At 44.0% G+C, this 12,647-nt stretch overlaps 1 protein-coding gene across 3 annotated transcripts; it reads right to left on the reverse strand.

Annotated features, from left to right (window-relative positions):
• Positions 1-1,763: 1,763 nt before the first annotated feature.
• AQP8 (aquaporin 8) lies at positions 1,764-11,578 on the reverse strand. Of its 3 annotated transcripts, XM_053471321.1 has the most exons (7): positions 9,101-9,181; positions 8,013-8,271; positions 6,854-6,980; positions 6,240-6,454; positions 5,812-5,946; positions 4,833-4,921; positions 1,764-1,946 (listed from the first exon to the last, which is right to left on the reverse strand). In XM_053471321.1, the coding sequence occupies exons 1-6, from the start codon at positions 9,153-9,155 to the stop codon at positions 4,879-4,881; spliced, it is 834 nt and encodes a 277-aa protein (XP_053327296.1). In that variant the 5' UTR covers positions 9,156-9,181; the 3' UTR covers positions 1,764-1,946; positions 4,833-4,878. The 3 variants fall into 3 exon arrangements, with proteins under 3 accessions (XP_053327296.1, XP_053327298.1, XP_053327295.1); XM_053471323.1 differs by lacking the exons at positions 1,764-1,946; positions 9,101-9,181 and adding an exon at positions 11,450-11,578 and having other exon boundaries at positions 4,047-4,921; XM_053471320.1 differs by lacking the exon at positions 1,764-1,946 and having other exon boundaries at positions 4,047-4,921.
• Positions 11,579-12,647: the final 1,069 nt, after the last annotated feature.

Below are 12,647 nucleotides of genomic sequence, written 5' to 3' on the forward strand. Positions count from 1 at the left end.
ATTCGGATCTGCTCGTGATTCTCGGAGTCTACCCAAAATAGCCTAAATCTTCAGTAGACCGCGACGCTGCCGTCCCCCACCTCTTCCATGATCTCCGCCGAAGGACAGTGTTTGGCCCCTGGACACCTCCCTGAGTTACCGTGCCAAAGAACGAACCTCGACCCTTCTCGGAACGTTCCATCTGTGTGCGCCGGGCTGTGAAAGGGTTAACCCTGCCTGCGCAATGCACGTTTCCTACGTGCTAAATATGGCTCTGCTGCCTCTCTCTCTCTGTCTCACTTTCTGCAGGGTGAGACCAGTAATCAAATACTGGGGCTCACAACATGCTAATTATTTTTAAAAATAGACCCCGCTCTTTCTTCACACTTTTACGAGAAAAAGGAAGAAAAAAAAAAAACGGACATGATCTGTATTGAACAGCATCGGGGAGGAAAAAAATACATTAACTCATTGGTGTCCAGGTGAATTGATTGTGATGCTGGTCCGTATGACTGAATGAAAAAAGGCTAATTCTTTGGGGGGGTTTTGTCCAAGGTCACATGCTCCCCCAAGGACGCAAATATTACATGAAATCAATGTAAAAGAGCTTTGGTGTGGTATGGGAATGGATCAGAAGGACAAGTTCCTTTGATGGGTCTCAGCTTAAATATCAACATCAAGGACCGGTTCAGAGCTTACCGGTCTTCAAGAGGGTTGTGGTCATACCAGAACCCTCTTCATACCAGAACCTACCACAACATCCGCTATTCCACCAGGGACCGCTGTATCGATGGGAGGTTCCTTTGATGGGTCTCAAGTTCAACCAGACAACCTCAAGGATCGGTTCAGCACTTACTGGTCTTCAAATGGGTGATGGTCACACCAGAACCCACCACAAAATCCACTATTCCACCAGGGACAGCTGGATGGATGAGAGGTACCGGTTCCTTTGATGGGTCTCAACTCAACCAGACAAACTCAAGGACCGGTTCAAAACCTACTGGTCGTTGAATGGGTGATGATCCCACCTCAACTCACCGCCACCTCTGAGAGTCCACCTGGATGATTGTGAAGTTATGAAAATCAGATGAATGAATTCTGTGGATAATTTCCCCGACAAAAAGAAGACATTTCCGCTCGGCTGGAGCAGTTGGTAAAATTTCATCTAACATATGCTTAAAGAAATATGTGTTTGGTAGTCGCTGCTCGGAAAGATAAAACGATCTACGTGACATCTGTTGCGTGTGATAACAGCTGCAGCGTGTGCATTGATTCATTAGACATGATTACGGGCTGAAATACTTTATATAACACATATGTATTGTCATTGATATTACTAAGTACACCAATAACGTCCAGAAAGCACCCACCAAACCTTAAAGCCCCGGCGGAATACCTGGATTACTGACAGTCCTTCTATACCCGGACCCTGGTGGTCTCCAGCCGCTTCTTCACTGAAGGGTCAGGACAGGCGAATGGTCTCCAACCCAACGGGCTCCATTGCGTTCCAGTTGGGATGGATTCTAATTCATTCATGGCTCTCCGTAAGGAGACAAAGGCTGTTCTGAAACTTTGTATCAGAAGCACAGAATGTGGGAACAATAAAAATCATCGATGTATCTTTGGGTTGTATTTGGTTCTTTTGACTTACTGTCACTGAGATTTACTCAATAGGTGAAGCCCATTGCTGGTCTTTGTGAAAGAAACCGCTGGGTCGAAGTAACTTGTCCCGTAGACGGACCGGTGCGGTAAAGGGATCTCTATCGATTGGTTCTTCTGACACTTCGTCGGACATCACTCCGGGAAGCCTCGCGTCTGCGCAAACTCAAAGCCCCGGTTGGTGCTGGAAAGGAGGAGAGGGACTAGTTTAGCTGATGTTTTTTTGGGTTCAACCAGATGACCAGGAAGACAGCGTTCTGAGCTTCCTTCCATTACCGTGTCTGCTAAATTATCCAGCTCCAGGCATCCTGAAACCATTAAAAAAATAAAATACAATTAATTTGACATTAAGAACAGAAACACAGAATTGGCTGGCAGATCAGCCGCATCGCCTGTTTTTCATGCTTTAAAGACTCGAACCTCAATCAATCCTTGGTTTTGTCCTGGATTTAGGAGGCATATGCCTATCCCATGCATGTCCTAATTCTTCTACCTGTTCTGCTGGGAGGCTGTTCCACTTATCTACCACCCTCTCAGTAAAGTAAAACCTCCTTATATTCGCCCTCTAGTTTTAGATCTTGGCTTCTGATTTTAACATTTCTCCTCCTTCTCCTTTCTCCTTTCTGGCCTTTGTCAGAACACAGTGTGTGCTAATGGAGAGCGGATACGCTGCAGACATGGAATGCCACCCATAAGCCCTTTGTGGCACCACAGCAATCTTTTCTGCATGGCTTAGGATAGACATACGGCTCCTGAATCTACAACGAGACCAACGACTGATTAAGGTTTGAGTCTTTACAGCAGGAGAAACGGGCGACTACACGGGGGGCCAAATGGGGCCGATCTGCCGGCAAAGTCTATGTTTCTATTTAGCGACAAGATTTTTATCACATCAGGGTGCAAATAGTTATTGAATGTGATTTATGAAAGAGCTACAAAGAGCCATAAACTGCATGGCGCGGAAATATGAGAGAATAGACATACACTCACTCTAACACTCACACTAACACCATACACTAACACATACACTCACTCTAACACCATATGCTGACACATACACTCACGCTAACACCATACACTAACACATACACTCACTCTAACACCATATGCTGACACATACACTCACACTAACACCATACACTAACACATACACTCACTCTAACACCATATGCTGACACATACACTCAGGCTAACACCTTACACTAACACATACACACTCTACCACCGTACAGTAACACAAACTCTCGCTAACACCTTACACTCACACAGTTTTACTGCATTTGTACTTCACTGTACTGCAGTTATTTTTGTACGGAAGTACAAATGCAATAAAGCTGCAGTACATTGAAGTACAACTGTAGGTTTGCAATATATATATATAAAAAAAGTGCAGTAAATGTGCAGTAAAAGTGCAGTATTGCAGTTTTTTCATGTCCAAAAAAACTTCAGTATTACTTCAGAAAAAACTGCAGTAATTTTTTCGTAAGGGGCTGCTCACTCTACCACCGTACACTAACAGCATACACTTACATAAACATATACATTCATACACACCTGGGGCCCCAGCACCCACCTCAGCGTGTACCTTAGAGGCGTGACTGCGGGCGGAGCCTTACTAAGATTTTTGATGTGACTTTGTGACTTATGTAACTGAATGATGCGTTTAGAAAAAGAATGATGAGTTTTATTTACCCCGTTTAATTTATAAAGCCGTTTCCTGCTGTTTCTATACACATTATGGGGGCTTTTAGGGCTGTAGAACCCTGCGATACCCTCATACCCAGCAAACATTCTGACCTCCTAGTAGACAGGGGCATCAGGGGAGGAAACAGGGGCGCTTTGGTGGTTTGTATCAAACATGGCAGATCTTTGGGGTTTGCAGCCACCTAGGACAGTTTGTAGCCTATGAGGTCCTGATACAGTCAATGACGTGTTGTGGCCTAGGCAGGTCCAGGACTGGGTCTAGGGGCGGCAGGTCCAGAGGGGTGAAAGTTGCTTTCCTGACAGAATGCCATCTTGGGGCAGTTCCCCATGTTCCGCTACTCAATGGTGATCCATATGAACAAAAACCCTTAATACAGTCTGGCAGGGCAGGCAGGTAATTCCCAAATAAATTAGAATCATTAAAAGACAAAAGCATAAAATAACAAGAACTTTGTTTATTATATTAAATACTACAAAAAAAAAAAAACTTAATTTATTTTTAGGATTGTTATAATCTGTATAATGTACAAACTAATTATAGGTGATTGAAATATTTTTATAGAAAAAAAAAATAATTTACAAGTAAATAATTGCCTTGGAAATCCTTTAGTAGTGTGGTGGGTTAATCGAGAGCGCCCACTGCTGGTCAGTTTTTATTTTGCAACCAAAAAATAAAATATACCGGTATATAGATACATATCTATCTATCTATATATATAGAGAGAGAGAGATCCTGCTGAATTTAATTGGCGTTATCTACTGATTTTAATATAGGGAAATTATCCAAATATGACAGATTTGTCCATTTCTAAATGTGTCTGTGAAATGTCAGGACACATCTGGGTTACCGTAAATGTTGCCATCACAGCTATTAACATAAGTAAACTGGACAATTTGTATTAAAAATATACATTAGGCATGATTATATTAGTGAGATATATTAGCGATATCACGTGACCCTTGGAATTTCACTTGCCAACAAACATTAAAAAAAATGTTTTTTTTTTTATATATCTTTCAAATATGGAGTTTAAGATGATTTAAAAGACTGGACCACACAGTGGCCAAATGGAGATGGAAAATGTAGCTTCACCCAAAGCATCTTGGTATAAAAATTCAACATTGCTGCTATGGGGTCTACAAGACATTGGTAGATGATGGTGTTGGCCAGGTTCCTTGGCGAAATCAAAGATGGAAGCCAACCCTCGCATTCCCAAAACATCTGGGGACCCGGGGCAAAAATGACATGGAAGGATCTTGATTTATATAGATCTCTCCCCAAACTATTTATCTATAATACTTTTCACAATCCTGTGTACATCACGTGGTAATAGTAAGTAGGATAGTTTTGTTGTCTTGGCCACCACTTGTAAGCTGTCCGTGGCAGGATGAGCAGGAGTTGCCTCCTCACTCGGACTCTTGGGATCGGTAAAGTGTTTATGAGCTCAAGTCCTGTTTGAGTGGGGTGTATTTTGGGTGGATGTTCTCACTTGAGGGAGCCTTGCGTTGGGCAGCGGAGAGACTTTGCCCGTGACGTCATTTCAGAAAGAGACGGACCTTCTTGTCGCCCAAGAGTAGCCTTAAAAAGAGAGAAGAATGATGTCACAAAGTGTTGTGTCACATAAATCTGACTGCATTCTATAATAATAAATCAAGGATTTCCAATTATTAAGGTTTTTAATGCTCATTCTGTGCATTTGGCTGCATGCACACTGGTGTTTGTATCTTGTAGTTATTGGAGTGAGAAAATGAGACTGCTTTCTCTTTTTTTCCTATCCCTGGTTAATTTTATTGAAACCAGGAAGTGTTGGCAGGAAGCATACTTAAGTACACTTCCTGTGCAAGTAGAATTCCTATTATAGTCAATAGGAGCAGCGGCAGCCAATTTTATGTACGCCAGCTGAGCATCAATGTTCAGCCAAGACGGGGTTTGACAAACCCCAGACGCCAAGTGGCCATGGGGACAAGAAACCTCTTCCTGCCGTCTAGGATTTTGTAGGACATGGGGTGCCCCAGGTGACCTTTACAAAAGTACAATGCCCACCCTGGCGCTGTTGTGGTGTAAACAAAGTGTGTGTGTTTGTTAACGTGTGTGTACATAAGTATGTAACTGTGTGTCATTATGTAAGTGTGTGTTACTGTATGTGTTACTATGTCAGTGTGTGTTAGTGTGTTTGTTAACATGTGTCATTATGTAAGTGTGTGTGTTACTGTATGTGTTACTATGTTAGTGTGTGTTAGTGTGTGTGTTAGTGTGTGGCTCTTACACAAGAAGTGTACTTAAGTACATTTTCTGCTTTTAGTAGGGGCTGCCTGGCAAGGAGGGGAATGAGTATACCTGGGAACTTCTGGGCTCCGGCTACCCAGACCCTTCCCTTGCGGGACGCGGCCAGGACTCCCCACTGACGTCAGCTGGCGGTCCCGTGCCCATCTTTAAAATGACTTTCCCAATTTCTGTCTGTCTCTTACCTGATCAGTCCTCCCACCAGCAATCCGGCGGACATGGGTCCTACCCAATATACCCAGTGATAGTCCCAGTAATTTGCCACCACGGCCGGGCCGAAAGCTCTGGCAGGATTCATACATGCCCCCGAGATAGCGCCCCTGAAAGCATAAGGGCAGATATTAGACGTTATTCGACAGAACCAGAGGAGAGCATCATGTATTCCTGGGAAGGAGCAGCGGGAGAGTATCTGGTCCTCGTAAATATGGGAGAGTAAAGTGAGTAAGTAATAGATACTCAAGATGGGGCGAGTATTAGGTGCGGCATGGTACAGAATGGTGGTGGAACATTAGGTATTCCTTGAGTATTCATAACAGGAGAAGGTACTTATGGCGTTTGCCCCAGAGTAGGGCATGAGAGTATAGAATATTCTTGGGGCAGATATTTCCCTTACCCAGCCAGAATATCCACGGTGACAGTAAATCCGATGCAAAACGGGGCCAGAGGGGTCCGTGTCTTCTCGTTGATGGCGCCCATGCAAACAGCGAGCACGAGGAAGAACGCCATGATGATCTCGGCCCCGATGGCTCGCGGTACCTGTTCGTCTTCTGACACGGCCGTGAACGCCGCTCCTGTGGCATTATTATAATTGATACCCACGGTCATAGCCTGAAACAAGGGGCAGTTTCGTGAATAAAGGGCAATGTCTGGGGGGCAAGAGACAAGTACGGTGTAAAATCACAACTCCCAGCACACCAGAGATGCTTTACAACAAAGTATGGAGATAAGAAGCTCGGAGACCATGTCCTTTGCTCTTTCCAGGCAGGAACCCATCATACCCAAAAAACAGAACCCCACAGAGCTCCAAATTCCAAATTTAAGATCAAATCTGAGTTATAATGTTCATTTAATCCAAACTATGGGCGCCAACCGTTATAACTTCTGCTGCTGCGTCTTAATTGTCGGATTTGAGACTTAGTTTGGTCAAAAAAATTAGTTAAAAGGAGACCTTCTCAAAATTTAAATGGCGTCCGATGTTCTTTTGGATGGGAGGTCAGAATATTTTACCTTTGCCAGGGCTGCTCCAGCCATCCCTCCGCACAGCTGGGAAATCCAGTACGGGACAACCAGTACGATGTTAAGCCCTCCGATTATGCAGGCGCCCAGAGACACGGCGGGGTTGAAATGTCCACCACTACGAGGAAAACCAAGAAATAACAATAAAATACCTCAAAATATAAAAGAACAATAAGCCCCTTAGAACAATAGTTTGCTTTTATTAGTAATACGTCGGTGGCTTGATGGACCTTGATGGACCGGTAGACTGTGGTGGGCCTCGGAGGCGGTAGTGGTTGGTGAAGGTGCTGAGACTACCTGGATGTAATTGTGAGCGTTGGGGGCCAACGGTAGTTTGTATTGGGCCCTAAGAAGAATGAGTGATGGGTTTTTCTGGAGGAGGTCATAGAGAAGAAAGGAGTTGTGAGAAGAAGCGTGGAAGCCATGCGGAGAAGTGACCAAGATGGAGTGAAGACGATACATTATTCTTCTAAATGTCAAAGTCCCATAAAAAGTCTCCAGCCACGCCCCTAACCACACCCCCTTAACACAAAAGCTTCCGGCCTTGACCAATGGAGGCATTGGAGGTATAGCGATGGAGGGGCGTCCGTCAGTCAGGGGTCTAGGCGGGGGTCTCTGCAGACCGGTTACTATCCTCGCGTTCGGAGTTTACTGACACGGAGCTGACTTTGGCCACCAAGGGAAATATTGTTGCTTCTTATCTGAAGCGGCTCTTTCAGCCATAACAATTTACTTTACGGAGCTTAAGCGGTAGTTAATGTTTACAATAAGCTCCCAACAGCGATGGGGCTGCCGCTTAGCTGTCTCTGCCGTACATAGGCTATCAGGGCCGCCTTTATTGCAAACATCCCAAGTGTCCCTGTTTACAAGAACCAGTCCCTCTACGGACCTTAAACCCTTCTGTCCCCCCTTTCGTCCGTTGACGCCCCTCGGGGCAAGGTTTGCTGGGTATGAGGGTATCACAGGGTTCTTCAGCCCTAAAAGCCCCGATAATGTGTATAAAAACAGCAGGAAACGGCTTTGTCAATCAATTACCCTTGGGTCACACGTCAGCGCCAGACCCTGTCCATAAGAATACCCTCATCATGACATCATGATACAACATCTCATGACACATTGGTGTCATGAAGGACACAGAGACAGAGCTCACCTTATTCCTCCCAGGATAGCGATAGTCAGCCCTAGTGCTAGTCCGTGGGCCAGCGCCGGCTGTAGCCGGCCCGTGGAGTCCTCATTCTCGATGACGGAGACGCAACCAACGAAGACGAAAAGGGCCGTGCCCAGGAGCTCGGCCACGCAGGGCTGCACGTACTTCTCGTACCAGTGGGGTTTGGCGTCCTTTTGTTTCATATCCAGGTCGATGTCTTTGAAGGACAGCTGCCCCATCTCCACGTCGTTCATTGTCTCGGCTACAAGGGAAGTAGGGCTCGATTAACTCAACGCAGTCGTTTCTATCACTGGGAACCTTCGCGTATTACGTAATAACGAATGTTTCCAATCAATACGTCAAGATAAACCACGACATCACAGATAACCTTTCCGAAAGTCTCTTAAAGGCACCATCTCGTCAGTCTTCGTTATCGGCTAAAATTGCTAATTTTTAGAACTTTTTATCACCTTTTTTATCGTAAGAGAAGCTGAAAAAGTCTTATCTAACGGCAAGTCATGGGTCTCATACATTGTGCACAAAAATGGGATTCATAGCCCTAATAAAATAGTGACAAGAAATCAATGAACGTTTAACAAAAACATCACTTTTACTTTAAACTGAAATAAAAACACACAAAAAAGAAACATTTGCCCGTCTACTCCTCCGTTTCTCCAAACCTTAATCAGTCGTTGGTCTCGTCTTAGATTCAGGAGCCGTATGTCTATCCCATGCGTGTTTAACTCCCCTCGCTTTATTACCCTCTACCACTTCTGCTGGGAGGCTGTTCCACGTATCTACTACCATCTCAGTAAAATAAAACTTTCCTACATTTACTAAACTGATATTAAAAATGAAACCCTAAGTCTGAATGGTTGCCATGGCTTAATCGGTAAAAAAAAGGGGAAATGCTCTGCTTAAAAAAGTAACCTCGTATCCCCTGATCCGTGGCTGTCCCTTTAAAGGCACAGAAGTGCGCAGGGTGCAAAGTTTTATGCCGATAAAAGTTATCGCGGGGAGAGAGATAGCGGACAGTCACGGATCTCGCTTTCTATAGCTGTCTCGGGAGAGACCTCATCGGGATTCCTCACCTCGTAAGAAGGCCTCCTGCTCCCCGGGACGCTCCGAGCCGCTTCCTACGACCATTATCTCTCCTCCAACGAACGCGGCGATCCCTGCGACAAACCCCCCTGAGGCATCAAGTGCGCCTAATGCCACTCCTTAAAGTGACCTTCGGGAAGGGGTAATCTCTTTATTGCCCTGGAGGGGAGGGGCAAATCCTCGCTGGCACCCAGGACCTCGTAGCCCATTTACCCCTTTCGGTGGCACGTTTCAGTAAGGGAGCTATTTGTTTAAATGTCCCTTATTGTGGCTTCGATCACCTTTCTTCTCCACCAAATGCCCATTACAGATCAGGGCACCAGAGTGCGTCTCGCTACTGAGATACCAGCGCCCAGAATCCAAATATCACTTCTCTAAAGCCGTAAACACCCTATGGTTTAATACGCAGCTCAATCGTTCAGACCCCCAGGGCACGATTGTCTAAATTGTGACAAATTCTCTCATTGAACATTTAACAATGCTAGAACTACAATTCCCATCACCCCACGGTTAGCATAGGCTGAGGATACTCAGAGTTGTAGTTTAGTAACAGCCGGAACTTGCCACGAATGGCTTATCCTTGCCCGACGCCAAACAACCCTCACATAGTAACCCGAATACAGTTAATCATGCGTGATGTGGCTCGCACTGGGGAGACAGTGGCCACCGTGGCCGGCTGCGGACGATCTGGCCCTGAAACCGTGGCTATTATCGGCTAAGCAGGTGCGAGCTTCCCACGTTCAGGAGCCACATTCACCCGGACTGTAACTATTATGGTCTGAGCCACGCGATCCGGCCGCTCCACTTGGGTCACTTGGCTCCGGAGTTCAAGGAGAACCCTTTGGACTCCAATAAGCCTTCTCCATTCTACTAATTCAATAACGGCCACGGTCCCCAACCTCTCGTCAGCTGCAGAGTTATCCATCCGCGTCCAAACCTTAGCTCATTTTATATTTTATCTCAGATCCGAGGTTTGGGGATCTGGAAGAAGCACCGATGAGGAGGAGCGGGTCTAGAACACAGAACTTCGTTCTAATCGGGATCTTTCTCTGCGCTTCCGTGACTTTCATTCCTCCCGTAATGAAAAGACGGCAAAACTGTCAATCATCTGTATTATATTAATATACATTAATACACCGCGCTTCCTAAATAACCTCAATTTACCCCAAACGAGTCCCTCTAATCTATAATGAAAAGACCAATTACTGCTTCAAAGACACCCCTGATAGCCATTTTATCCATTTTCTATTTTTTTTTTATTATTTTAGTGACCAATTTTCTTATTAAGTCTGGAAAAAAAATCAAATTTAAACTTTTTAGAAATTTAGATTTCTGGTGTTGATCAGAAAAACATTATTTTACAAAGAGGATGTAGAGTAGATAAATGGAATGGCCGACCAGCAGAAGTGGTAGAGGCTATTTCAGTGAGGGAATTTAAATGTTTATGGGATAGGCGTATGGCTCCTGAATCTAAGACGAGACCAACGACGAGAACCAGTATGTAGCCCCCTCTCTTTAATACTCTGCGTTGGATCTCGGATACACCTGATGTCAATCATTCCCTGCAGTTGTGGATCGTTATTATTAGCGACCGTATAAAACAACATCTATGAGAATAAACAGATGCTTCGTTTTCCACGTCAACAAGTAAACCAACAGCTGTCAAATATCACATAAGAAGAACACAACAAAAATCATATATTCCATTTTTTTTTCTTAAAATCCTTGAAAATATCAACCTCTACGATAAGAAAAAAAAAACCTTCTCTAAACGCAAAATCCCCCTTTCACTAAAAATCATTAAAAAAATGCTGTGACCATTTCAGCAACATCGCATTTTAAAAATACATTTAAAAAAAATAGTACTTTTAAAATCAGAGGAATGTTTTTTTTTATAAAAAAACTTTTTTTTATATATAAAATACTTTTTAAAAATATGTGTTTAAAAATTAGAGGTGACAAACAGGAATCTTTACAATTTCATAATTTATACTCTAAAGGGCTAAAATACAGAAATCAAAGTATTAATATTATATAAGTATTATAATAACATTAATATTTTTATAATAATATCATAAAAAAAATCTAAAACTGCTAAGATCTAAAAAAAAAAAAATAAATAAAAAACACACATTTGACCATAACCAATATCTCATGATAGTTATAATTTTATACATGAGAATATTATTTTTGTAGATAGTAGAAACTATGTTTAATTCATAAAAAGAAAATATAAAAAAGTTAAAAAAATAAAATAAAAATAAAAAATCATTTTATTTTATTATGAGGGAATTGAAGCGTTTCTGGAAGGTGTTTCGAGTGGTTTTTTTTATACTTACTGTGAGCAAAAGAACCCGAGCGCCTGGATTCCTGGAGTCTTTCACAACCTTTAATTCATGAACTTCCACTTGTGTCTCCCGACGGTTTGGAGGGAAGCGGAGGAATGAGACTCGAGTGCAGCTGGAGCGGCTCTCTGAAGTGCTACTTAAAATATGCGATAAAAAGTCAACTTCTGGACCCGACGGTCCAATCAAAACGCTCCGACGAAGCGCCTTATCTCAATAATCCCCGAGTCAATATCCACTGCCTGCCAAGAAACGACATAAAAAACGCCTCCCTGTATACTCGATAGATCCAAGGCTGCTCACACTTTGTCCCGCGACCCGGGGCAGAACTTACTTCGTTCAGACAATAGCCAGGGGTGGCCGAGAGAGCATCCATTGTCATCTCCCGTTTGTAGAACCAAGCGGGAAAACATGCGGAAAATTCCACCCGAAAAATCATTTTTTTTTAGGGTGATGGCTATTTGGGCAGAGAGGAGCCTTAAATCTTACAGCCAGAGGTTAGGGAACTTAATCACGCATGAGATTGTAACAGCCTCCCAGCAGAGGTGGTAGAGGGTATAGTGAGGGGATTAAACATGCGTGGGATAGACATACGGCTCCTGAATCTAAGACGAGACCAACGACTGATTACGGTTTCAGTCTTTACAGCAGGAGAAACGGGCGACTAGACGGGGGCCGAATGGGGGCCGATCTGCTGGCAGGTTCTATCCACTAAAATAAAATGGAACACTTTTGCATTTTGGATAGTCGTTTATTTTAGAGGTGGTCTGAGAAACGCGCTTGGCTCCGAGTCCATCAGGGGTCTCCGCGAGGGCTTTTTTCCTGCAGTGGGTGGCATGTACTGACCCATTGTACAGCGCTGCGGAATATGATGGCGCTATATAAAACGATTAATAATAATAAAGTATTCAGTGAGTATTCCAACGGGGACAGGTATGTTGAACTCAGCAGATAATTATTACCAGGGTTGGCCCCCGACCAAACAGCTCCCCAGGCAAGAAGCACCTTGGTCCCCCTCCCATGCGGAAAGCATAGAAGGAGAGGCATAGATCTTTCTGACATGATGGGGGCTTCTGTTGCACCCCTGTTAGGTACCAGACTAACTTCTACATTTCGAGGGCTCTTTTTGGGGTCACTACTGATGGCCCTTGGCCCATGCACCCCAGACAGGTGCCGGACCCTCAGGGCACTA

This window comes from Spea bombifrons, chromosome 7 (assembly GCF_027358695.1).
Source record: "Spea bombifrons isolate aSpeBom1 chromosome 7, aSpeBom1.2.pri, whole genome shotgun sequence".
Lineage (NCBI taxonomy): Eukaryota > Metazoa > Chordata > Amphibia > Anura > Pelobatidae > Spea > Spea bombifrons.